This window comes from Neomonachus schauinslandi, chromosome 8 (assembly GCF_002201575.2).
Source record: "Neomonachus schauinslandi chromosome 8, ASM220157v2, whole genome shotgun sequence".
NCBI classification, from domain to species: domain Eukaryota; kingdom Metazoa; phylum Chordata; class Mammalia; order Carnivora; family Phocidae; genus Neomonachus; species Neomonachus schauinslandi.
This window is the reverse complement of record NC_058410.1, coordinates 32,926,731-32,953,819: the sequence shown is the minus strand read 5'-3', so window position 1 is coordinate 32,953,819 and position 27,089 is coordinate 32,926,731. Positions and strand designations below refer to the sequence as shown.

Sequence of the window (27,089 nt, the reverse complement as noted above, 5' to 3'; positions counted from 1 at the left end):
TGTGTGTGTGTGTGTGTGTGTGTGTGTGTGTGTGTGTGTGTGTGTGTACAGACCCAAATGGGCTTCTTGGAGGGGAAGGAGTGGGAATAACAAAAAGTGAGAATATATCAGTATCACTTGGATGAAGGATACTTGGCCTAAAAGCATAATTATTCTTGACCTTGGCAGATGTATTCACCCTCCAACAGTGGCTTTGGATCAAGCTACAAGTGGGTTGAAGACACCAGTTACCATGTTGATGTAATACCCCTTGCTCTGAATTTCATGCTCACAAAGATATTTTAGGATTATCACCTGGCATCATTCAAGGACTTTATTATGAAGAAGAGAATCAGTTGACCAATCACCTGTACACATTTCATTCTTCCTGGCAGTTATCTTTAACTGTAAATCACTTCCTGGCATTCTAATGATTCTGTTCATAGGGCTGATCAGCAAGGGCCAACTGTCTTCTCCCTGACTGCCTTGGGCACAGTGAATAAAGAATTAATGTATGCATGTATGCCCCAAACCAGACCCTACACAATGCTCTCCCATGTCCTATCTTGTTGAAGCCCCCCAGCCCCTGCGGCATCCTACTGGTCAACACTGTGAGCTTACTCTGCAAACTTCAAATATTATTACCAACTCTACAAAATTATGAAAGACTTCAGCAAGGCAGGGGGAAAACAGTAATCTAAGTTTCTTTTGACATATATTGCAAGATATATCCAGATTTCAAAATGTTGAAATGAAGCGAACTTTAAGTTTAAATTTGAGAACTACTATACCAACACAGAGCTTGGTCTATAACAGCTCACCCTCCCTCCATCAAGTTCTGTGGGGAAAATGAGATAAAATTCCACAAATTAAAAAGCTTTATAGAGGGGCACCTGGGTGGCTCAGTCTGTTAAGTGTCTGACTCCTGGTTTTGGCTCAGATCCTGATCTCAGGGTCGTGAGATCGAGCCCTGCTTCGGGCTCCTCCCTCAGCAGGGTTTCTGCTGGAGATTCTCTCTCTCCCCCTCTCCTTTGGCCCCTCTCTCCCCTCTCTAAAATAAATAAATCAATCTTAGGGGGAAGAAAGCTTTATAGAAATGTTAACATTGGATACTTTCCCAAACCACCACATCCAGAACAGCTTCTTCCTATTGGAAAGCAGCCTGAAATCCAGCCTGAACCCCAGTAGGCAGCCTTTACCCTCTGCTGCACAGGCTCTAACCAGGAGACCCACTACTCCTCAGCAGGATCACCAATGCTTGGTCCACAAACGCTTGGTGAACAAAACCATACCTTTAGGTAACAGATAATGACCCAAATCAAATGAATTAAGAAATGAATTACACCTATTACAAAAACCAGTAAAACATTTTCAGTAGAATAGCCTTCCCATCCTTCCATTTCCTATGACCCACCTCCACATGCAGAATAAAACGGATTATCCAGACACCTGCAGGAAATAATGAGACAAGAAAATAAACTAACAACAAGCATCTGTGAGAAAATAATGAACAAAATATCAAAACAGACGCTGCTAAAGCTACCACAACCAAGTAAAAGTCTTTCTATGGCAAGAGAACCCAAGAGCCTCCTGACAGCTAGGATATGTGCTATATTGAGGAGGATGGCCTACCTCACTTCATCCTAGAGTTCAAATGTGCTCATTGCTCAAATTTTCTTAAGTAGAAAGTGGACTGCCAATTAAAGACGGTAGATTAAACATAACCCATTTACTTCTGCTCCATCTGGAAGCTAGTTAGAATAGAAAATGATGTAAGAGCACACATGCATATATTCATTTTTTTTCCCCACCCTGAGATGGGGGTGGGGAAAAAAAGAACAGAATCTGTGCCAATGAAATTTTGGAAAGCAGATTGAAAAAGGCTGGGAGATCAAGTCCATGCATTTATGTTTCATGTTTTCTTCACAACCTCTCCGAGCCCACCTCTTCCGTGATGTTTAGCAGAAGTGACCCCAATGATACACTGAATTGTAAAATGGGAGGATTTCTAGTTAGAGCCAAGCCAAGAAAAGCCTGAGTCAAAACTAGCAACACTGGCTTGCTCCCAACCAAGGTTTACTATCAAGCTATCCCTGACCAAGGAGGAAGTCGGCATTAAAATCTATTCTTATAACCCCCTATTTCTGCTTGGATATTACTATAGAGCCATTTGTAAATAAAAAATGTAATGGGCTAGGTGTTGCTGGGTTTTCCTAAATATTTCATTCTTCAAAATCTAGGAGGAGTTCCTTTCTCCCCAGTGAAGAGTTGCCAATTTTAGTCCATGATGTGATACTTCTGTTATTTATCTAACCCCTAAACAGTACTTTATCAATTACGTTCAGATCGTACTCTTGGCTTCGTATGTATAGTTTACCCTTGAAAGTAAAATTCATAAGCAGCTTGAGAGGAAAAATAGTATCTTCAATTTTTATCTTCTCAGCAAAAGTAGGAACCAAATCAATATTTGGGGATAAAAATTATTTCTGAACACACAAGATATATGTAACTGAATATGATTTTTAAAACCAAATTTGCAATGGGCGCCTGGGTGGCTCCGTTGGTTAAGCGACTGCCTTCGGCTCAGGTCGTGATCCTGGAGTCCCTGGATCGAGTCCCGCATCGGGCTCCCTGCTCGGCAGGGAGTCTGCTTCTCCCTCTGGCCCTCCCCCCTCTCATGTGCTTGCTCTCTCTCATTCTCTCTCTCTCAAATAAATAAAATCTTAAAAAAAACAAAAAACAAAAAACCAAATTTGCAAAATACTGTGCAAATATGACTTTCTTAACTTCCTATTTTCTTAAAAATGACATACCATCATGAAGGGATATCAGCAATCCAGGCATTAAAATAATTCCTAAGAAATGAAAATACAACTTTTTGTCTAACTTTTTCTATTATTCACTGTAAATAGCAGGAGTTGGCATAAATCTATGAAAAAGTATAATCTCTTTAAAAGTGACTAAAACTGTTAGATAAATAGAGGCCGGTATCAAACTTCTAGCCAGATGAACGAACCAAAATTTTTTTAAGTATCTTCTTTTAAATGTTGCTCAGTACCATGTCCACTAGGACTTATTTCAAAAACCAGAAGCAGCAACTTCTGTAGGCTAGCACATTCTCTGCAAATATTTGCTTAGAATGTATTTTGACATTTGATTCACATAGGCTTTCTGTGCTACACAAGAATAGCTTAGTAGAGCATTCTTATTTGATTCACTTTAAATTGCTGCTGACAGAAATATGAAAAGAGATCAATATGACAAACAGATCATAAAATTTGAATGAATTTTCCTAAGTAAATAACTAGGGGATACACAAAATCAGACTCAACCTCAAAACAGGTTAAAATGGCATATTCCATAAATGAAATGCAGTTGGGAGATGCCATGAATAAGCAGAATGGAGCTTTTGTCTGGAGGTGCCTCTGAAGAATATGAGAGTTTAAAAAAAAAAAGTTAAAAGTAATACTCCTCATAACTTTTCTGTCAGAGTCCATGTATAACTCTGTTGCGGAACATAATGAAACAAATCATAAAAACAGCAATCTGACAGATCCTTTATCAATGCTTGACTCATTTAGCTACCTTGCATGAAGAAATTTTTTCTGAGTTAATCTGGTGCTTTTTATACACCAGATTTTATGATGTTATATTGAATTCAAACCCTTTAAGATCCAAATGTTAGTATACTATAATATATGGTACTGTAAATACTAATATTAATGATACATTCTGTCCATGTTCTTACTGGACCAGAGTATGTATCCTGCTGTAGAAGGGACAGGATGAAGTGAATGGCCCCATCATTTGTGAAATAAACACAGGGATTCCCAAATCCCTGACCCCCTTCAAGCTCTACACACACCTCCATAGGAATCTGGAGGGGGAGGGGCAACAAGGAGATGGGATCAGGGAGGGGAATATTCAACAAAATTTCTACAGTTGAGAAATACAAGTCAGGTACCTCATCTTTAATTTCCTCAGAATAAAGAAAGGTAACTAAAAATAAGAGTAACAAAAACAGAGGGATTCTGAATAGTGCGTTAAAAGATTTTTTATGTTTTTTATTGGCTGAGAGAAATAACATTGCATTTCTTCATTTGATGAATCCTGCCAAGGAACTAAAAAAAAATTTTTCTGAGAGAGAGACAGAGTGTCGGGGGGGCGGGGGGAGGGGTGGATCTCATGGAGACTTCCTGCTGAGCACGGAGCCCAACATGGGGCTCAGTCTCTCGACTCTGTGATCATGACCTGAGCCGAAATCAAGATCAGATGCTTACCTGACTGAGCCACCCAGCTGCCCCAAGGAGCTAAAATTTTTTAATGCCCATATATTTTAGTGAATGAGAAAAATGTATCAGAACAGATTTTAAAGTACAAACCTTATTCTGAAAATGACCTTCCCCAGCATTTCTAATCTTACTAGTAAACCTTCAAATAATTTTCCTTATTTGGAAATTAGGAATTACCACCTCCCTCAGGTTAGAGTGAAAACGTATTACCTGGTATTAAGTGGTAAATGACCAAGGAGTTAGCTTTGCCCAGCGGCATGTGTGAGAAAGGGCCAGGAAGAGAAGGAGGTTGCCTTCAAAATGATGTGAAGATGGTCACTCAGGGTGAGAAGTTACTTTCCAGTGTCACATTTAATGCTTTCAAAATACCACTGACACAAGGGCAACCCCCAGCTTTTGAAAGCAAAAGTAAGGGAGAAAGAAAGGATAAAGCATGTGATAGCATTCTTGCCTGCCTGGAAATGAGAACCGTGTGCCTAAGAGCAGCACTGGTAAAGAGAGGCAGGGAATAAGGTATTCATTATATGCCCTTCACGCCCAGCCTACCCTCGGCCAGCAAGCCACGTCCCACGGCTGCTCCCATGTAAGTGAAAGCACTCCTCTGCTCTGGCAGTCTGACATCCTGGACAGGTCCTGAGCTTCTACAGGGCCAGGGCCACACCTCACCTGCCTCTGCCCGGCTCTCCCCTAGCGGTTTCACAGCCTTTTACACGAACTTAATTGTTTTCATTCATTCAAGCCCTTGAAGTGTTTCTATTAGAAGTTAGCCTGCTGTTTCTAAGTATTTAAAAAGCAGGGCAGTGGTAGACAGAAGTAGCAATAAGGGGTGGGGGGGTGGGGGGAGCAGGGAGGATACACATATTTATACGCACACCCAAATCTTTTCTAATTGGAGGGTGGAGAGAAAAATTGGGAACATAAATAAGGAAGTGTGATCACTTGGCTTAGATAAGAAGGATGAAAATTGTATACATATACAAGAAAGTAGAGAAAAAATAAAGCAACAATTACGTTCTATGAGTAGTGTATAAAGTCCAGTGTTAATGCCCCATGGGGAGAGAGAAGAAAGGTCCTTTTCTCAAGGAACTAACAATCCAGGTGAAGAAATAACAGGAGAAAAATCAAACAACAATACAAGAGTTTACCAGTTTTTCAACACAATACAAGTGATTCTTTCAGAAGCCAGTGAATGACTGACTGACAAGTTAATGGTGCAAACAAGTTCACAGGAAGACAGAGTTGGACATGACACCATAGTGAGAAATCATGTGGCTAGAGAGGCAATCACAATGCAGAGATGTTCTGATCAGAAACTTGAAGAAAAGATAATTGAGGAGGTGCCTAATTGGAAGACCGATTAGGCTGGCAGGGGGAAACTTGGAAAATCCACTAGTGATGGAGTTCAAAAGACAGTCTGAGGTCATTCCTGAGAGAGTCCTGAACACCCAGCTAAAGAGGGGCATGATAAATAGGCCATGCTCTGCCCTGCTCCTGTGACTCCCTAGTGTTCTTCAAGCTGGACCAAGTATTCAACCACTCACGTGGTATGGCAGCCTCTTGCCACTTAGTCAATACAAGTTATTGGACAGAATTATCATCTTAAATTTTTTAAGCTAAAGCGATAGTTGGATAGACAGCCAGCAGCATTCCACCTGCCCCTATGCTGTTGGGATTTTATATTGCACATAATATGTGCCAATTAAATTGTTCCAAGTTCCTAATCCATATTTGAATCTAACACCATTTTATGGGAGTGTATAGAGTGAGACAACTTCTAGATCCTCCAGGAGTATGTAGATAGTTAAAACTATTTAACTAATAAACCTAGTAAGGGTCAGTGCCAGAGGTCTGAAAAACCACCTTGGAGAGTGAAAGCAGAATAAGCAATCAAGTAAATAACACCCACTCAAAAGCGATGATGTCAAATTGGACTTCTGAGACCAGTCCTCTACACAAGAAAAATCAACCTTGACACATTCTACTTTCTGATACTTTCTTTTATCATCAGAACACTGACGAGAAGAGCCTACATTCTGATTGCCTTTTTCACAGTGCTAAGGAAAAACTGGTACTGGCATTCCTGTGTGGGCAGAAACAATGCCCTCAATTCTCAGACTAAAATCAAACGTGGGAACGACTTTCAGATGCCAGAGGAAAATGTGAGCAACTCTAGCTCAGAATGCACATTCACTTTTGCTCCCAAAGTCTTGCAGGAACTTTCACATTTATTTTCAGGCTCAAAAGATATACAGACTCATCAGCTGTAGTAAAACCAGCGCAATCACAGAAACAGAGGAAGCAAGTATTCTCATTCTTACTTTGCAATCTGAGGATAGAAAAGAGGAAGTGACTGCCCCCAAGACATCCAGAGTCAAAAGAAAAGGAAACATAGGTCTCCTGACTTTATATCCACGGCTTCAACTAAATCTTACTGTATTTTTTCCTGAGAGGAAAGAGCCCCGCTGTTTGAACACACTGAACGTAGAAATGATCAGCAGCAGGATCACAAGAGTCCTATAGCTGAGTCTCTGGAACATGCATGCAGAGCCCAGGAGACTCCCTAGAATTCTTTCCATTCAATTTCCGGTATTAAAGGAGCTTGTCGCATACCATTAAATATCCCTATAAGATAAAAACAGATGTTATCAAAGAATAGAAATTATAGTTTCTTCATTAAAAAATATAATCCTCAAGGGCCGCCTGGGTGGCTCAGTCGTTAAGCATCTGCCTTTGGCTCAGGTCATGATCCCAAGGTCCTGGGATCGAGCCCCACATCAGGCTCCCTGCTCAGTGAGGAGTCAGCTTCTCCCTCTCCCACTCTCCCCTGCTTGTGTTCCCTCTCTCACTGTGTCTCTCTCTGTCAAATAAATAAATAAAATCTTTAAAATATATATATAATCCTCAAGAGTTTCCAAAAAAATATTTGAGAACGTTTATTATCAATAGATGATAAACCAGTATAAAATATAAATTGTAATTTTCACCAAATACAATGAAAAAATACTTCACACAAAGATTTGGAACAAATGCACACAGACTAGGCCTTGGGTCAAAATTAATGCATGGCTTAGCAATAAGCTTATTGTTACATAAGCCAAAAATAACATTAATTACTGTCAAGCCACTTCCATATTGTTTTTTCATGTAACTATAATCATTCTCTAAAAATGCCCTCTTATCCAATATTTATGCTCACAAATACTGTACTTGTGAGGCATTTTTATCCACTCTTAACAACATATACTGTTACCTCAAAAGAATGCAGACTCGAAAGATGATAATTACTTTTTGAAATAGTGCTGCCTTGGTTCCCTGAGCAATCTTATTCATTTAATTCCTGAGGTTCAAGAAAGAATAGGCTCAGATGGCCCACAGGAGAAAAAAATGAGGAAACAAGCCTAAAATGAACCGAACAAGGAATATAGGGATATAGATGGACATATGGAGATTCAGCTACCTATTTTAAAGAAGTAATTGGAGAAACAGATGATGTTAGGACACCAAACAATAATAAAAAAAATAGCTACCTATTTTAAAGGAGTAATTGGAGAAGCAGATGATGTTAGGACACCAAACAATAATAATAAAACTAACTGAAAAATTATTCAGTTAGTACAGTAACATTTGCATGAAATGCCTTAAACAGGGTACTTCTGCTGACTAAAGGTACTGACAGGTACCACAAACAGGAAACTGTCTAACTTTCCCAATGCTCGAATCACACTGATGAAATCCTATCTATAAAGACCACTGATATGCATCTTAAATGTAGTGAATAAAAAAGTCCCCCTTCTGGGGCGCCTGGGTGGCTTAGTGGTTAAGCGTCTGCCTTCAGCTCAGGTCATGATCCCAGGGTCCTGGGATTGAGCCCCACATCGGGCTCCCTGCTCGGCGGACAGCCTGCTTCTCCCTCTCCCACCCCCCCTGCTTGTGTTCCCTCTCTCACTGTCTCTCTCTGTGAAATAAATAAAATCTTTAAAAAAAAAAAAAAGTCCCCCTTCAATTCCTGTGGCCACACAGCTGCCTACTGTGCTCTAGAATCTAAAATCTAAATAGCACTCTTGACCTTGCTGGATCCTTTGTCCCAATGACTTTACAACCTCTTCTGTGTCTCCCCAGCAAATTTTGCTCTATAGATCAGCTTGAATCCTCCCATCCTGGCATTTGAATGCCCTCTAGAACTTCATCTGACTCTATAAGGTCTCTAAGTTAGGTCATTCCAACTCCTTGAGACTCCTGTACAGACCATGCTTCCCTCCACTGTTGTAGGTGCCCTAGAAGTCAAGACAATCAGGCCCTCTTCAGCGGGGATGCTATAATCTAAAGGTCTAACTGAAAATGAGACACATGCGCATACAAAAAGAAAAGAATAACCAGCATCTAAAAAGTCACGATAGAATCTTTAATGACAATGAACAGATGGAAACAAACCTAATCTCCCAAACCAAATAAAGTGAAAGTATTTATGTCCCACACTGTAGTCATCTTCCTTGAGTGCTTGCAAGTTCATCAATAGCTACAGTTTCCCACAACATACTTCCCCAAGTAGTCCTTAGACACTGATTTCTGGTGTAGAGCTGCGGAACTACAGATAAGCAGCATCAGCACATCACCCTCTGTCTAAGGTCAATGCTGGAACGGGAAACACGAGAGCACTCAAACCACGTGATGGCTGTCCTCTGCGCTCTGCTCCTGAAGAGGAAGTAACAGCAGGTCTGATGCGTATCAGACTCATACTAATGATACTAAGCAAGCAACCAGAGAACCAAAATGGGAAGAAGCACTGGATAAAAGAGAATCAACCAAAATAGGAAATACAACTTAAAACATGTGCATTGTTAGAAGAGCTACTATGACACTGATGAATTATGGCTTATGGTCAGATATAAAGTCACACTGCTTAGAATTCTAGTGAAACGCTGGTACCTGAAATCTGCTTTGGGATCACATCACTGAAGGCTACTCAACATTTCGTTTTTTCTTTGTACTTAAAAGGAGAAAAAAGTTTACTCAACACATACATGCTATACACTAATTTCAAATTTATCATTCTCAAAAGTTCATTTTTAATGATATTTTAAGTAATCATTTAAATGAAAAGACAACTGTACATTAATATAGTCATAAAAATAAAGATCCTATGCTTTTACAACCAATTTAAGTCTCAGTGAATTTAACTTTGGTTAATTGCAAACTCTGCTGCGTTTAACTTTGCATTCTTTCTCAACTCTGCTCCAAGCAACCCAACAACTTCATTCCCCATGAGTAGCAAAGTCATAGAAGAGGGAATAGTCATACAGATAAGAATGTTATTTTGTACCATTCCAAAATGAGATCTGACATCTAATAAATGAGTGCTAAACAGATGGGAAAAAAGCGGGTAGGCACAATGATTAATATCAGACTTTATTAAGTCAACTGTGTCTATCAAACACTTAAATATTCCTAGAAAGAGTAGCAATAAACAAAGAAAAATACCAGACAAATCAAAATTAGATGGCAGAATATGGCCACATATCAGTTATCATATAAAATAGCTAGCCTAAACTCACCAGTTAAAAGACTAAACTCTCAGGGCACCTGGGTGGCTCAGTCAGTTAAGCTTCTGCCTTGGGCTCAGGTCATGATCCCAGGGTCCTGGGATTGAGCCATGCATAGGGTTCCCTGGTCAGTGGGGAACCTGTTTTTCTCTCTCTCCCTCCACTGCTCCCCCTGCTTGTGCTCTCTCCCTCTCTCTCAAATAAATTCTTAAAAAAAAAAAAAAAAGACTAAATTCTCAAAGGGGATTAAAAAACATGTCTCTTCAAAATACAAGGGCACAATACCTAAAACCAAAGAAATTGAAAAAGTCCAGGCAAATCCTAACCAAAATAAAGCCAGAGCAGTAATATTGATGTCAAAATAAATTTTAAGGTACTATATGATGGTAAAAAGGGTAAAATTTTGTCCATGTAGGCATCTAATAATCTAGCCTCAAATTTTATAAAGCATAATCTTACAGAAATATGAAGAGAAATTATCAAACCAATAATTATAGGGAGAGATCTCAACACACCTCTCATATTAGCTGATAAACTAAGCAGTTAAACAATTAATAGAGATAAACAACATGAGCCACATAATTAATAAGACTGATCAAGAGGACAGATCTGAACACCAGACCAAACTGTAATAAAACAGGGAATCTGAAGATTCTTCCCACAAGACATACACACATATATTCACACACACACATACTTCGGAAATCTAAAAACACACTTAGAAAAACTTTAGTGGTCAAAAATGACATTAAGGAGGTCACGTGATGTAATAAGCACTGGGTATTATATAAGACTGATGAATCACTGAACTCTACATCTGAAACTAATAATACATTATAGGTTAATTAATTGAATTTAAATTTTAAAAAAATAAATAAAAGGAAAAAAAAGACCCATAACGGGATGCAAAAATATTAAGAATTGAGTGGCAATGAAAAGCCCTATGTTCAAAATTTGTGCTTTCAACAAGAGATACTTGAAGGGAAAACTAGAGCCAAGCACTTGTATATTTAATATTCAACTCAAGAAATTAGAAAAACAGCAGGGTAATCCCAAAGAAAAAATAAAGAGCAAAAGGAAAAAAAAAATTCTACAAAGTAGAAAAGAAAATACAGAAACAATAAACCCAAGTTGTTTCTTTGAAAAAAAAAAATTAAAATGGTAAATCTATAGGAAGAATGGATGGGGGGGAAGGCAAATAACACTAGAAATAAAAAATGGAATAAAAATTGAATGCACAAGACGACAATGCTATGAAAAACTTCATGCCAGCAGATTTATCAAATTAGATGAAATGGACAGTTACGACCAAAAATTTGAATGACTAAAACTGACTCAAGAAAAAACACTATAAGGAAATCGAATCAATGATTTAAAATAAACAACAAAAAAAACCAAAAACAACAAAACCTACTCTCCAACTCTCCTCTTTTCACCACACCAAGATAGTTTTACAGGCAAGTTCTACCAGATCTCCAAAGAACAGATAATCCCTCACTTATCCAAATTTTCCAGAGAATATTAAAAGGGACGCAACTTTATGAGGCTTATAAAGTAGGTCATGAAATCTCATAAAGTGGATAGAAGAAAATTAAAGGTAACATATGCAAAAACCCTAGATTAAAAAATACAAAATGAATGCAAATCATCACGAATAAGTAGAGACAATGTTGAAAAATTCACCTTGGTGGTTATTCGCTGGAATTTAAATTGGCACAACCACTTTGGGGATCAGTTTGCAGTGTCGGGGAAATCTGAGGAAGTAAAACTGCATCCTATCAACGTCCAAATTCCACTATGAAGTGTCTACCCTGAACAAACTGTTGCATGAGTAAACAAGGCAAGGTGTATGATTATGTTCACTGAAGCACTGATTGTTACACTACATAAAGAAATGGAGCCTCTGGAGAGGAATGGAGAAACTGGTTTAGTCATTCACAGTAAGCTAGACAGTAGCTAAACATAGTAGATTTACATGCTGTAAAAAGGGACATACAGAGCAAGAGAGGAGGGGTGCAAAGGAGACTTTAGCCAAGTCTTCAAGGTTTTAGTTCTTTAAAAAAAAAAAAAAAAATCTGAAACACATGGCAACATGGGAACATCTGATGAAAATTTTTATGGTGAATATACAACTGTCAATTATTTTCTAGATTTTTGTAGTTTTTACATACATCGTGACTTTAAAAGACCACAAAAATAGATTTAAACCATAAAGCACACTGGTAAATCTTGAGGTTTGGTGATACAAAGAGATTCAGAGATAACAGGGACCTTCTGAATTATCTAAGCAATCTTATATTCTATAGATGAAGTTGGTTTCTGGCTCAAGGTCAAGTTATCATCAAGCTGGTTCTCATATTCTAGACACCCTAACTTCTAGGATAGGTAGGAGAAACAAGGGACATGTGGTCAAGTGTAACTGAGTCAAGTTCAGACCAGCATTCCATTGTTTTCCTTGCTGTCCCCGCCCAACCCCAAACACACAATGTCAGTCGGTCTCCCCCCCACCCCCGACCCCTCCCTGTCTCTCTCAGAGCTTTAAGGATTTTTAATCCTCTTTCTCCACTCCTGTTCTTGAAATAACTGAAATATCAGAATAATTATAACTAAAACGAGTAAAATAGATAAAGGCAAGGACTAGGAGTCATTCATCTTAGCACCCTCCAACCTTGTACTCTAATACATGTTTAAATATAAACTACTGTTCAACTAGATAGGTCTATTTCACCAAGCTGAATGAATGCTTTCATTGTAAAGTATAACTTCTATTTTTAATAAGCAAGAATGCAAGGAATGAAGAAAAAGTAATTTTAATATTTAAATAGATGAGAAGACCCCTCTTCCCCTCAAAAAAGACTATTATTTAGAGACCATATTTTAAGTGAACAAAAGAGGTCCCACACGTAGCAAATGAAACAGGGTAGTTTGGTGGTCAGGTTCATGACGTCCGGAGTCAAACTGCCAAGTCTGGAATTCTGGCTCACCCACTAGCTAGCTGGGAAAGTCTGGGCAAGTTATGTAAACTCTCTAAGCCTCACATTGCCCACTGTAACAATGGGAATACCCACAAGCATACCTAAATACCTACCTCATACAGAGTCTCACAAGTGTTATGTGAAATCATCCATCCAAAGTAGCTGACACAGTTCTTCAGTGAACATCAACTACTAGCATATGTTCTTGCAAATAAAGTAACTTAGCTATGAAAAGCAACAAGCTCTTCTGACAAAATTATAAGGCACGAGATGCTTTAAAAAATTATATTGGTTTTGGTCACATCCACACTAATGAATTATATGCCTTGTAAATCATAAGTGTTTTTTAATTAAATGAAACTAAAAAAATGAGCTCGAGTTTAAGTCGGTATCTGACTCAGGATTAAAAAAAAAACCACTTAGGTAGGGTTAAAGTGCTGAAATTAGCATGGCTCTTGGAATAATCAACCTAGCACTACTGGTTCTCCTCAAGTGAATGCCTTACAGACAAGGGTAATAGTTCAACTATTGAATGCCCATTCAGAACAAACACCTGCCAATCCACATGACCCGGGCAAACTAGCCAAGCCCCCCCTTCCCTGCCACCCCCCCCCAAGGGTCAGGAAATACTGTCTGTAATAGAAATGACCCACTTCCAGGTTTTCTTGGTTTTTAAAGCAAAACTGACAGGCTAGCTTATAGGGACACAACAATATACACACTGTGCCACCCCACCAGGGAAGGCAGCTTCGACTTCCGCTCGCATTCTAGGCATCAGGACCGCTCTCCAGCGGCACCCTGTCTCACCTCCAGGTCACAGCTGTACTCGGTGCCATCTAGGAGCATCACTTTGCACTGGACCGTTTTGGTCTTCTTGCTGGCTTTCTGGAAGGCCTTCTCTGCCTTTAGCTCATTGGTCTGCACTTCCTTGGTCTCCCTCTTTGCTACTTCTTCTGACTTGTCTTCCTTCATTTCCTTTGCCTTCTCTTCTCTCTCCTTACTTACCCCTTCAGCGGGCTGTTAATGGAAAAAAGGAAGTTCATACTAAAGTTAACCAATCTGCAGAAGACCAAGTATTCAAAGGAAAGTATTTAGTAAGAATCGTGATTGTTATAAACACCGTCAGCCTAAGATTTTTAAAGACTTCAAGATTTTGCCAAAAAGGGTATTTCCCTGTATTGCCCTTCCCCCAATCCACCGCCCATTTTCTCATTTTGCCAATTTGGTAATTTCAGCATCACATGAGTAAAAGAAACTACGTCCTGGTAACTAAAATTTAAATATCATTTTAAATAATAAAATTTCCAATTATAATTTCACACCATGGCAAAACCTAGGCTTCATTGAGCAACCAAAATGTTCACACCTACAAATCTACTTCTTCCTACTCACTGAACACTTACATCAAATCAAAGGTATAAAAATCCATACTATTTAAAATGGAGAAGTAGTAGAGGATTCGGAGAGTATCTGAAACCTTAAAAGGAAGACACATGAATTTTTTTTTATGGTTTGCATAGTTAATTTTTTGGCCTTCTTATTTTGACAAAGATTTAAAAAACGAGTAACGAGAAGGCTGTGGCAGACTACCCCAGGCCCATATTCCAGACACAGTAAGCCAAAATAGTATCTGAATACAAGAAATCTGGACAGGATTCCAAAGAAACAACTCCTTTTTGGTATGTGGTTCAAACACCAAGCTTTCATTTCCAGACAATTCCTTCTCAAACATACCTGTGTCTCAGGACAGCTCACGGAGGGCTTCTCTTCCTTGACATCAACTTTCATCTCCTGCTCTTTTCCCTGAGCAGTTTCTTCAGCATCGCCCTTGGCCTGCCTTTCTCCTTCAGGAAGAGATTGCTCTTGATCTAAAATCTCTTCCACAACAGCTTGGGCGGGCTCTTTTTTATCTCCTCCGTCTTTAGCTGCTACTAAGGTATAGGACTTCTGTTTCTTAAGCCACGGGGGTATGAATCGAGAAATGCCCCTGCTCTCAGATGGATCCTTCTCTCTCTTCTGGCGGCGTGGACTACTTTGGCTTTCAGCTGTAGGAGATGACTGGGAACCTTTTTCCTCCTCTGGATCGGAGGACTGATTCTGCTGATTTTCTGCTACTTCTTTAGGTTTCTCCTTGGTGGCATCTGCTCCTAATGGCTCAGATTCCTTCTTCACTTCAGATGCTGAGCCTACTTCCGTGGTCATGGTTACAGCTTATGCTGTAAACAAAACAAACAAAAAAAATCACAAAATGTTATCTTACAAACTCTCTCAGTTTTAGTTTGGAGGTAAGGAACAGGGGGTGAGGAAGGGTAGGAAGGGAAATTGCAGAGCGATGATAGGGAGAAAACGGGTAGAGAAGGAAAGCTCATAAGCACAAGACAAAATGGAGATTGCTACTCTTAGAATTCTCCATCAGAATCAAAGAACCAGAAGTGCCATCACAATAGAACTAACTGATTCTGTACTGGTAGAGCTTGAAACCGTTAACAGCTTAGAGTGATTACATTTATTACGTTTCATCTGGCCATAAGTAATTTTCCCCGCAAAACTCCCATTTTTTTAAGGAAAGTTACTTTTCTCTCTACTTAGGATCCTTTATTCTATAATACAAAAAGTTAATTGACAATGTTAGAAAGTACAGAGACACATTTCACTGCAATTTCACGTAGGGAAATCAAATTCTACAAAAATCTGAGGTATAAAAAAAAAGTCAGGTATTATAAAGATGAATCCTAAATGTGGAGTGCTTAATGGTGAGAAAATTAAATCTGGGGGAGAAAGGTTTTGTTTTTTTTTTTTTCAATTTAAATCCCATAATATACCAACATTATTTCAATGCAGCAGTTAGTCTTCTGAGACTACTCAAACTATAATAAAAAATCTAACCCTCCATCCCACTCAACCTCAAACATGGTTTTCCTTGTAGATGTGATTTTAAGATAAGTACCTCAGGGTCCCTAATCTGAACCAAATGAAGACATTTATAGGGGTAGCGAAAAAGTGCATCTAATAAGTGATCCTATCACAACTAATGAAAAAAAACTGAAATTAAATCTGAAAGTAGCCCAGTCGGTTAAGCAGCCGACTCTTGACTTCGGCTCAGGTCATGATCTCAGAGTCCTAGGATTGAGCCCCACAGTGGGCTCTGTGCTCAGAGGGGAGTCTGCTTGAGGATTCTCTCTCTCTTTCCCTCTGCCCCTCCCCCCTGCCCACACTCTCTCTAAAATAAATCTTTAAAAAATAAATAAATCTGAAAGTAAATGGTTGTCTCAATTTCACATAAGCAAAGAGGTACTTTTTAAAGTATAGCTCCCCCACTGACATTAAAAAAAAAAAAAAAAATAGACAAGAACAGCAGAGAGAGTACAATCTCTCTTCTCTTGACAATGATAAAAGGCCTGGCACCCTGGCCAGTAACAAATTTTCCACCTATCTTCAAAAGTGGTACAAATCTTGAATATTTCAAAACATAACATACCCTTGTTCCTTTTTAAATCTTTATCAAGATATAATTCACAAACCATAAACTTCACCCATTTAAATTGCATAGTTAATGGTTTTGAGTCTACTCACAAGATTGTGCAACCATCACCAGTATCTAATTCTAGAACATTTTCATCATCCCCAAAAGAAATTTTGTAATCCATTAATAGTTGTTCTCCATTCTCCCCTCCACCAGCTCCTGGCAATTACTTTCAATCCATATGGATTTGCCTATTCTAGACATTTCAAATAGATGGAATTATGCAACATTTGGCATTTTCACTGAGCATAATGCTTTCAACGTTCATCCATGTTGTAGCATGTATCAGTATTAAACTTGTTAAAATATTCTTCACCATCTTTTGCAAATCATGTATCTGATGAAAGTCTAGTATTTAGAATATATCAAGAACTCCTATAACTCATCAAAAGACAAAAAAAAAATTTTATTGTGCAAAGAATTTTGAGTAGACATTTCTCCAACAAAAATATACAAATGTCCAATAAGCACTTGAAACAACACTCATCATCAGTCATTAGGAAGATACAAACCCAAACCACCATGAGATGCCACTTTATATACACTAAAGGAAGACTATCATCAAAGAGACAGACAGTGGGCACCTGGGTGGCTCAGATGGTTAAGTGTCTGCCTTCGGCTCAGGTCATGATCCCAGGGTCCTGGGATCGAGCCCCGCATCGGGCTCCCTGCTCAGCAGGGAGCCTGCTTCTCCCTCTGCCTCTGTTTCTTATGAATAAATAAATAAAATCTTTAAAAAAAAAGAGAGAGAGACAGTAACAAGTACTGATGAGGATGGGGAAAATGTAGAAGTCTCAACCTTGATGGCAAGAAGGTAAGGTGGTACAGCCACTTTGGAAAAGTTTCTCAAATAGTTAGCATAGGACCTAGCAATTCCACTCCCACGTATACACCCAAGAGAAATGAAAACATACGTTCCCAGCAAAACTTGCAAACAAATGTTCATTACAGCCTTATTGATACTAGTCAAAAAACAGAAACAACCCCAATTCCTACCAACTGATGAATGGATAAACAAAACGGGTGTGTCCATATTAACTGTGTGTCCATAATATTAAGTCGTAAAAAGGACTGAAGTACAATATATGCTGCCACACACAAACCTTGAAAATACTATTCTAAGTGAAAAAATACAAAAGTCTGGGATGCCTGGGTGGCTCAGTCGGTTAAGTGGCTGCCTTTGGCTCAAGTCATGATCCCAGGGTCCTGGGATCGAGTCCCACATCAGGATCATTGCTCAGCGGGGAGCCTGCTTCTCCCTCTGTCTGTCGCTCCCCCTGCTTATGCTCGCGCTCTATGACAAATAAAATCTTAAAAAAAAAAAAAAACAAAAGGTCACATGCTGAATGAATGATTCCACTCATATGAGATTTCCAGAATAAGCAAATCCACAGAGACAAAGTAGATTAGTGGTTGCAAAGGGCTGGAAGATGGAGAAAATAGGGAGCAATTGCTAATAGGTACAGGGTTTCCTTTGAAGGTGATGAAAATGTTCTGGAATTAGACAGTGGTAATGGTTGTACAACCCTGTGAATACACTGAAAACCATTGAATTATAAACTTTAAAAGGGTGAGAATTCAATAATAAAAAATAACTTAAAAAATGCTATTCACAGGGCGCCTGGGTGGCTCAGTGGGTTTTAAGCATCTGACTCTTGATTTCGGCTCAGGTCATGATCTCAGGGTCGTGAGATGGAGCCCCATCAGGCTCTGCGCTCAGTGGGGAGTCTGGTAGTCCCTCTCTCTCTGCTCCTCCCCCTGCTCATGCATGCGCTCTCTCTCGAAGTCTTTAAAAAACTGTTATTCATTTCCAATATGTGAGCATGAAAACATTCAGTCAGCCTGCCTATATTTAATGGGCCCCTACAACGTGCCAGGTACTGGGCACATGAATAAAAGACTGCCTTTGAGAAGCTAAAGGTGGTGTACAACTAAGTCGAGAGCACATTGCTTAAAAGGCGCAAGACAGATACTTAACCGAGATTCAGAGAAGAGGTAAGCCTTTCTGCAAAAGTGGACATCTGAATTGCTTTAAAATGAAGAGCCTTCAGTCAAGGGAGTCAGGATAGGAGGCATGTGCCAAGCACAGAGAAGTGTAGCAACATGAGAATATTCCTCCCACAGGAAACCACAAGTACTGCACAATAATCCACTGTACGAGTGAAGTGGGAGCTTGCTATGGGGACAGGAAGGAAGAAGGAAGATCAAATAGCAATGACAAAGAGGCAGAAGCCAGGACATAAAAGGTTTTGTGTATCATGCTAAGAAAGGTCTTGAGGTTGATTTAAAGCAGTAAGAAGTCATACAAGCATTTTACAGAGAGAGAGGAGTAATGTAATCAGAACCACATTTTGGATAGCCCAACCTGGCTGGAAAGTACAGGATGAGAGAAGAGACTGAAAGAGAAAGACACCCAGAAGACTGTCCCAATAACCCACACATGAGAAGATGATGGTCTGCACTTTGGCAGGAGCAGCGAGGCGAAGAAGAAATGAATCCAGTGGTAAAGAGGTAGACGACATGACATGGTGTCCACATGAATGCAGCAAGTCAAACAGAGGAAAGGGCTCAGGTCATGGGAGGAAAAGTCTCAGGTCACGGGAGACTGTGGTGATGATCAAACCACCCACTGGAATAAGGAACACAAGCAAAAAAGGGTCTGATGGAGACAAACTTGGTTTTGAATTGACTGCGATTGACCAGTTTGTCAAATTGACCACTTGACACACGGGTCTTGAACAGAGACCAGATATGCATGGGAGATGCAGATTTGCGAACTGTCATCACATGCGGGACAGTTAAAAGCAGCAATGATACGGACACTGCCTAAAGAAGAAGGGTAGTTTGAGCTTAGAGGGGCCTGAGAAGAATTTTATCCCCACCCAACATTTCAGGGTCAGGCAGAAGAAAAGGCATGAGGGAGAGGAGGAATATACAGTGAGACCAGGAGCTGAATGGAAATGATGTCCCTGAGGGCAATGCTACAAAGGAGGAATCTTTAGGTAACTAGAACATTTACAGGCCAATCTTACTTCCCATTCTTAGGCATTTATTTTTAATTCTATCCATGTTTGAATATTTGCACATCTCAATTCACTATCTCTATAAAGTATAAAAGTATTAAGTGTAGGTCTGTTAAGAACATGTTTAACTTCTACTGTGTCGACTTCAGATCACCAAATGTAAACACCGTATTTTGTCAAACTGGGACATAAACCCCATAAATAAAGCTAGGTGGGCTACATAGGTTTCGGCCTGTTATATTGAGGAAAAATTTTATCATCAATATTCCTGAAGATCAAAAACTGGCGATTTGAGCAATATTAAACTATATTTTTTATGTAGTTTTTGTAGAAAATATTATTTCAACATAAACTAAAATGTGCAAAATATTAAGGCATCACCTTCATTTAGGAAGACAAGAGGCATGATTTGTTAAATCATTATAAGGCTAATATTACTGAGTTTTCTTCGCGAAAAATTTGAAATGAAAATTCAGGTAAACAGAATGAAGTTATTATTCATAAGCCTAAGTTGTTTTTTACCCTCAATTTATTTAAAATTAATTTTAATAAGAGAACCAGTCGTTCTATCAGCTTGATTTTGTTGTTGTCTAAATTCCACATATAAGAGAGATCTTAAGGGGTCTTTCTCTGACATTTCACTTAGCATATGCTCTCCAGGTCCATCCACGCCATTGTAAATGGCAAGATTCCATTCTTGTTTATGAATGAGTAATATTCGTGTGTGCGTGTGTGTCACAATTTCTTTATCCATTCATCCATCAATGGCAACTTAGGTTGTTTCCACATGTTGGCTATTGTAAATAATGCTACAGTGAACGTGGGGTGCATATACCTTTTTGAGTTAGTGTGCTTTCATTTTCTTCTGATAAATACCCAGAAAAGGAATTGCTGGATCGTACAGTAGTTAATTTTTTTTTTTTTTAATTTTCTGAGGAACCTCCATACTGCTTTCTCTAGCGTCTGTATCACCATTAGGTATTTAAAATTCAAAACCATGTATTCCAGTAAGAGCTTTACATGAGTTCTTGAACTGGTCCCATATTGCACAGAAAGTCTTCTTCCTTCCCATTTTCCATGTACCACTTAAGTGGAGATTATTTACATTAATCATGAAATGACCAAAGTCGATTTTTAGTATATACTCTCTAATTACATTTTGAGAGTTGAACCAATGCCCTGGTAAAAATTAAAATAAAAATGTCCTACCCTTGTCCAAGCTAATCAAGATAATTGGTAGCTCTCTAATTACTCTGGCTATGAGAAATAATCTGGAGACCAATCAAGTAAAGTTGATTTTTGGTCAAAATATTTTAGAAGCAATGAAATATAAAACTAAAGTTTCCACTATTATGTTAGAAGCATTAATATTTGTATTTTAATCTTAAGAGCTATCACTTACTGGGTCAGACATCATACACATTAAGTTCTACTCTTCAAAGCATCCTACAGGGGAGGAATTATCCCCATTTTGTACGTAACAAACAGAGAGTAAAAGTTAAGTGACTTGTCCAAGGCCACTGAATGGAAGTCCACACAGCCGTGTACACGTGTTTTCACCTGTATTTCATAATGTTGGAAAGACTGAATCAACCAGGGCTCTCGGCGTAGTCCTCAAAGAAAATCCATACCAGTTTGTGAAAATGACTACAGAATGTGAATCTACTGTGATTCACTATAATTAGGGCTGGCCCTCCCCCAATAACAAATTTACACATGAGTCCCCATCACAAAGAAAAATCATGTTTGAATGTTATTACTTGGCCATTCACAACTGAGCTGATGGACAGAAATTAAAGACAAGGTGCTAACCCAGAGACAAGGAACACAGATATAAACCACACCTTTATGCCTCACAAAGTAGTCTTCCTCAATCACTACTGTATTCACATTTTTAAGTTGTAAGAACCTCAGAGCTCATCAGTAGCGTCCATCCAAATACAAGTTACAAGATAAAAAAGCAGGAGGGAGGTGGGTGGGAGATGGGTACATGGGTGAAAGATATTAAAGAGGGCACTTGCTGTGATGAACACTGGGTGTTGTATGCAAGTGGTGAATCACTGAATTCTACTCCTGAAACCAGTACTGCACTGTATGTTAACTGGACTCTAAATAAAATTTTTTTAAAAAACAAGAAACAGTAGAATTGGCTAATTGTATAAAATTGTATTTTGTAAATACTCAAAAATAAGGGCGGATATAATTATATGTAAATAAGTACATTCTTAAAATAGTTTCAAGAGATCAACAAAGCTCAAACTTAAACACTACCTTCTTTGTTGACATAATGGTTTCTTGAACAAATTACCACCATCAAGAAAACATGATTATAGCACATTCACTCACCATAATTATCATGCCTATGACTCTCAAGAGTTTCAAATGTGGATAAGCCTTTAAACTCCATCACCCACTAAAAAATGGAAACTCCTGCAGTGGAACGCAAGCCCTCCCACTAAAATGAAAGCCCCACAAGGGCTGGGATCTTTCTTTTTTCACTGCTATGTTCTCAGCATCTAGACTGGCACGTAGAGGTACCAGTCAGAGCGCTATGAAATCGTCTAATCTACTACACTCATTTTATCTTATCAACAAGGGAACTGAAGCTCAGAAAGACAGGAGATTTGCCCAAGATCACAAAGCTAGACTGGGGAAGCCAAACTCAGAACTGTGGTTTCCCAAACTCTAGCTATGCTCATTCCACTGATTACCTATTATAAATACAATTACAAATACCTAAAATCCATCATTAGTATAGTTATATAACATACTAAGTAAAGACCTTTCTACTTATCAGCAACCAAAAAGAATATTGCTGTGACCAGCCAAGCCCATTAGACAAGCATGTGGTTTTGACACAATTACCACATTGGCATACTCCGTCTGGGTTGATAGAAGTGTTCATTATTGTAACGGCTCCATGAGAAACAGCATGCATCAGTTCACACCCGACCAAGCAGAAAACCATCAACAGAGGATCAGCACTGGTTAGGTAAGAAGTTGTGTTATGCAAAACCATTCTTTTTTTCTTACCTTTAAAATGGGAAGTAAATTCCAAAGTGCCGTCTCTATCACCAACCTAAACAACCTACCATATAACATCATGCTAGTGAACACATTGGCCCCTAATCAGAGTACCACAACAAGCAAAGCAAAGCAGATACACAACTCTAGACACTCCTCCAAAGAACTTCAAGCAAGGGGTTCATGTTAATTATTGGGTCCAGATGTTTCCTTAAAACCTTGAGAGAACCAGCGCTACTCTGAGAGCCCTCGCTGTGTCCAGCGAACAACAGGGCAGGTGCTGCTGCCGGAGTGGCTCTCATCCTCAACTGAGATCAGAGCAATAGGAGCTCTTGGATTGCTACCAACAAAGCTCATTCCATTAGATAGGGGACTCCAGATTTACAAAAGGGAAAAGTATGCATTTCTAAATTCCAAAATGGTGGTAAGGGAATCATGAGAGGCTTTCCTGGGAACTTAGAGAAAGAAATCAAGCTGCACAACAAATATCAAACTTCTAGAATACCGGCAATGTGTGCACGATTTCAATGTTGTCACTTTCTAGGTCTGACGAAACTGGTTTTCACCTAATGTCACTGGCCAGAGGATATAGAGAGAGCAACTTTCTGATACCCACAATCTCTGGCTTACGTTCATGTCCCCCAACAGCCTACAGCCCAAGAGAAGGGTCTTTTAATACCCAACCACATTCCCTGAAAGCATCGAATGTGAGAAAAAACAAAACAGCAACCCCGATATAGAAATGATTCGGCAGCCACCTAACTCTACTTAGGAAATAATAAGAGTCGTGCTTCTCAAATATATACAAGTAAAAAGAGGGGAGGAGGGAAAAGGAGGAGGATGAAAGGGAAGAAAAAGGAAAAGGAAATATGTGGAGAGGGAAAGGAGTAACAAAAACAGGCCAACTGCATGTAATTAGAGCAGACTGCATGTAATTCCTCTCTCCCTTGTAGGTTTATTTTTCTTAAGTGTCAGAAGGTCTATAGAATACTAAATTCCATATTGAAAATATGTATAGCTACATTCCAAAGGGACGATTTGTCATTTAAATTATCTATATGGTGAGGATAAATGAGTTATTTTTTAAACAACCCAATGCTGTCCACCCTAGTTACCTTAACACACTCTATGGCTTTTTGTTTTGTTTTGTTTTTAAAGGGATAAAGAATCTATAAAAGAGAACTATTTCTGTAAAGATATAAGCTAGCATCTGGCTTAAATTAAACCCACATACACAAAAGATATGAGCTGTAGCCCTCGGCTAGTTCAAGCCTAGGCAGGATCAGATTACAGTCAGAGCATGTATTTCCTCCACCCTTTCTCTTTTTTAACAGAACTAAAGTTTTGCTCGGCTTCTCTCTCTCCTCCACATGCATGCAGCAGGCGCCGGCTCCAGGCTGGGCCACAAAGGCAACGATCTACTGGTCTAAGGCCATCATGGTCGTCTCCTGCCCCCTGCCAAGACGACTTGCAGAAAAAGTCTGCTGGTGGGCTTCTGGGAAGATTCCTCCCTCTAAAAAGAGCCACAAGGTGAAGAAGGCCCCTCTTCTGTCTCTGAGCACTGTATACCTGACTCCTAGAAATGCCACTGCCATCTTGAGGATCCAAGAAGGGAGAACATCTGAGGACAAAGTGACACACAGCAGGGCCAGCATGCTGCACATGGCCAGGTTTTACATGGGAGCTTCCTGTTCTGTGAGAGAACACAGTCCCTACTAAGAGAACAATGGGACACAGCTGAGCCGGGGGTTTCAGTTACTTGCAGCTACTATTAGCCTCTGCAGAGTCTGAGGCCAGCATTAAAAAATAAGCTCTGGGGCGCCTGTGTGGCTCAGTGGGTTAAGCATCTGACTCTTGATTTCAGCTCGGGTCTTGAGTTCGAGCCCTGCATTGGGCTCCATGTTGGGTGTGGAGCTTACTTTAAAAAACAAAATCAAAACAAAAACAAAGTGGTAAAAAATAAGCCCTAAGAAACTAGAAACACATACAGAACTATCTCAGGTAATTATTACCCCCACTGGGTTTTATGGCCCTCACACCTAAGAGCCATGGTTGTCAAAATGTTCTATTTTTTTCCTGATACTCAAATTCTTAAAACCTAGTATCTGAATTAATATCGGAGATAAATGATTCTTTATTCTAACTGTAAATAAGAATGAAACAAATCTTAGAGTTCCTCAAAGATTCCCTTTCTTCATGTATTGGGGGGACCTCCCCCCAATGAAAATCAAGACATAATTTTCAATAACGTTCAATTCAGTAACACCTAAGATAAGTGCTAAAAATCTTATTTTTTAAAAGCCAAGTCCTTGCTGCTCTCATTAAGAATTATATCAAGATGATTAGTGCTGGACGATGTATGGAATTGTTGAATCACTATACTTGTACACCTGAAACTAATATAATACTCCATATTAACTACACTAGAATTGGGCGCCTGGGTGGCTCAGATGGTTAAGCGTCTGCCTTCGGCTCAGGTCATGATCCCAGGGTCCTGGGATCGAGTCCCATATCGGGCTCCCTGCTCCTTGGGAGCCTGCTTCTCCCTCTGCCTCTCTCTCTCTCTCTGTCTCTCATGAATAAATAAATAAAATCTTAAAAAAAAAAAAAATAACTACACTAGAATTAAAATTTTTAAAAACATGACATCAAGAAAGATGTGTGTCAGGCAAAGTCTTTTCTACAAGCAACTAGGGTTATTCCCAAAATAGACACCCCTTCCTAGAGTGGGGCTCAATAACCAGATGCTGTGCAGAAGTCATTAGGATCCCAATACCGGACATCATTCTCATCATCAAAATGCACATAAACCTTCTCATATTGGACCCTCCAACAGCACACACTAATCAAAGTGAGAGAGACATCCAGAACCCTGCTGGCTCTTCATTAAGCAGTTAAGCATTGTGTGGTCAAAATTATTGATGAACTGCATTGAATTCCTTCTTTCAGACGGGGCCCCAATTTTTTTTTTTTTTTAACAGCCAGAGCTGGAGCTACATTCTTTCTGTGCGAAGCTATCTAATCTTTGGATAAAATAACATAGTGGTTTGGAGATCAAGCCTGGGAACTAAAAGAACAGGATTAGAATTCCAGCTGTGTCTCCCACTAGTCATGTAACCATGGATGTTATTTAGCCTTGCTGTATTTCATTTTCCTCGTAAGCAAAACAGGGATAGAATACATACTTACTGGGGTGCTCTAAGGATTAAATGAGATGCTCTACATAAAGTGCCTGGTACATCGTAAATTCATAATAAATGGTTAGCCACTGTCATCAAATAGGGGTTCTGGGAAAAAGGGACTATGTCCCTTTGTTCACTAAAAATAAAAGTAATAGTAACAGTAAGAACAGAAATAATAGTGACAATATTAGCTATTTATTGAGCATTGTTCTAGTGACTGCATGTGGCAATTCCTTTAATCTTCATGACTCTTTGAAGTAGGAATTAAGATTATTTCCATGTGACAGATGGAGGAAAGACAAGATAAAGGATTTTCACAAAACTACATAAACTAATACACGGGAGAGCCAGGATTCAAACCCAGGCTGTCCAGCCCCAGAAACCGTACACAATATGGCCACCAATCCCAAACAGCTTCACTATCCTAGAACCAACACCTAGCATAACACCTGACAATTCATTATCTGTTGAAAAAGCAAAAATCAAACTATTACTACCCATTTGGTGTTTACAGTCCTAAGCAATACATTCTAACCGAGCCGCCCCTGATAAATTTCACCTATTTTCAGGATGTGGGTTGTATACTTTAAGCCCTTCTCTCGAAAAGAATTTCTTGAGTCCTTTCACATATAGGTACCAGATACCAGCAATGTAGATGAAAAGAATCCTGCTCTCGTGGGGGACAGAAGTAGCAAGACTAGCATTAATATATATTCAAACCACTCATCACTGATTCAGAAATTTGGGTCATTTAGATTCAGAAATTACTACTAGTTTGAGAAGCCGACAGTTTTCTTTGAAATAACCACTGTCATATCTTCAGGAAGTCACACAATGGCCCTATGTGGGAACTCTTGGTTAAACACTCTTGAAATACAAAAATGCATCACGCTTTTTAAAGAGCACTTGATCCTCATTCTCAGTTGTGTTTGCTGGAGATCTATTTGCTCTCTAGCAAAATTGAAGTAACTTGACTAAAAAAGCCAAATACAACAGTCCTGGTTATAAATTTCTTCAACATAAAAAAACGACTTTGTTTTGGATTTTTGAACTGGCTAAGGCTGACCAACCCCCAACTAGGGGGAAAAAAGTGGCTAGAGAAGTACAAAGTTAAGAGGAATACAAAGGACACAAACATGAAACGATGTTCCATTGCACTCATAGTAAAAGAAATGAAAACTAAAAACTCAGAATGGAAAAATCCAAAAGCTTCATCATGTAATCACTGAACAAGACTATGGAAACAGAGGCATTCTTATATAATCGCCAGAAGAGAAAATGGGTGCTAACCAATGAAATTTTCCAACAGCTATCAAAATTCCAAATGTGTATACACTCTAAACCAGTTATCCTGCTTGCAGGAACGTATCCTATAGATACACCTGCACATATGTAATGTAAAATAATTATGTCTGGATGATTCATAATAACATTGTAGTAGCAAAAGATCAATGCCCATCAATAGGTGACATTATACAGAATACTATGCAGCTATAAAGAAATAGTACAACAGAATACTATGCAGCTATAAAGAAATAAAAAGAAGGTATC

The 27,089-nt window shown here is 39.1% G+C and overlaps 1 protein-coding gene across 1 annotated transcript in view; it reads right to left on the bottom strand.

Annotated features, from left to right (window-relative positions):
• EPB41L2 (erythrocyte membrane protein band 4.1 like 2) overlaps window positions 1-27,089 on the bottom strand; it is a 216,263-nt gene that overhangs the window by 96,309 nt on the left and 92,865 nt on the right. Inside the window, exons 2-3 of the mRNA XM_044917548.1 lie at window positions 14,488-15,002; window positions 13,594-13,803 (exon numbers count right to left, since the gene is read on the bottom strand). Of these exons, the coding sequence (XP_044773483.1) occupies window positions 13,594-13,803; window positions 14,488-14,988 (711 nt within the window). The 5' untranslated portion in view covers window positions 14,989-15,002. The remainder of the gene's footprint in view (window positions 1-13,593; window positions 13,804-14,487; window positions 15,003-27,089) is intronic.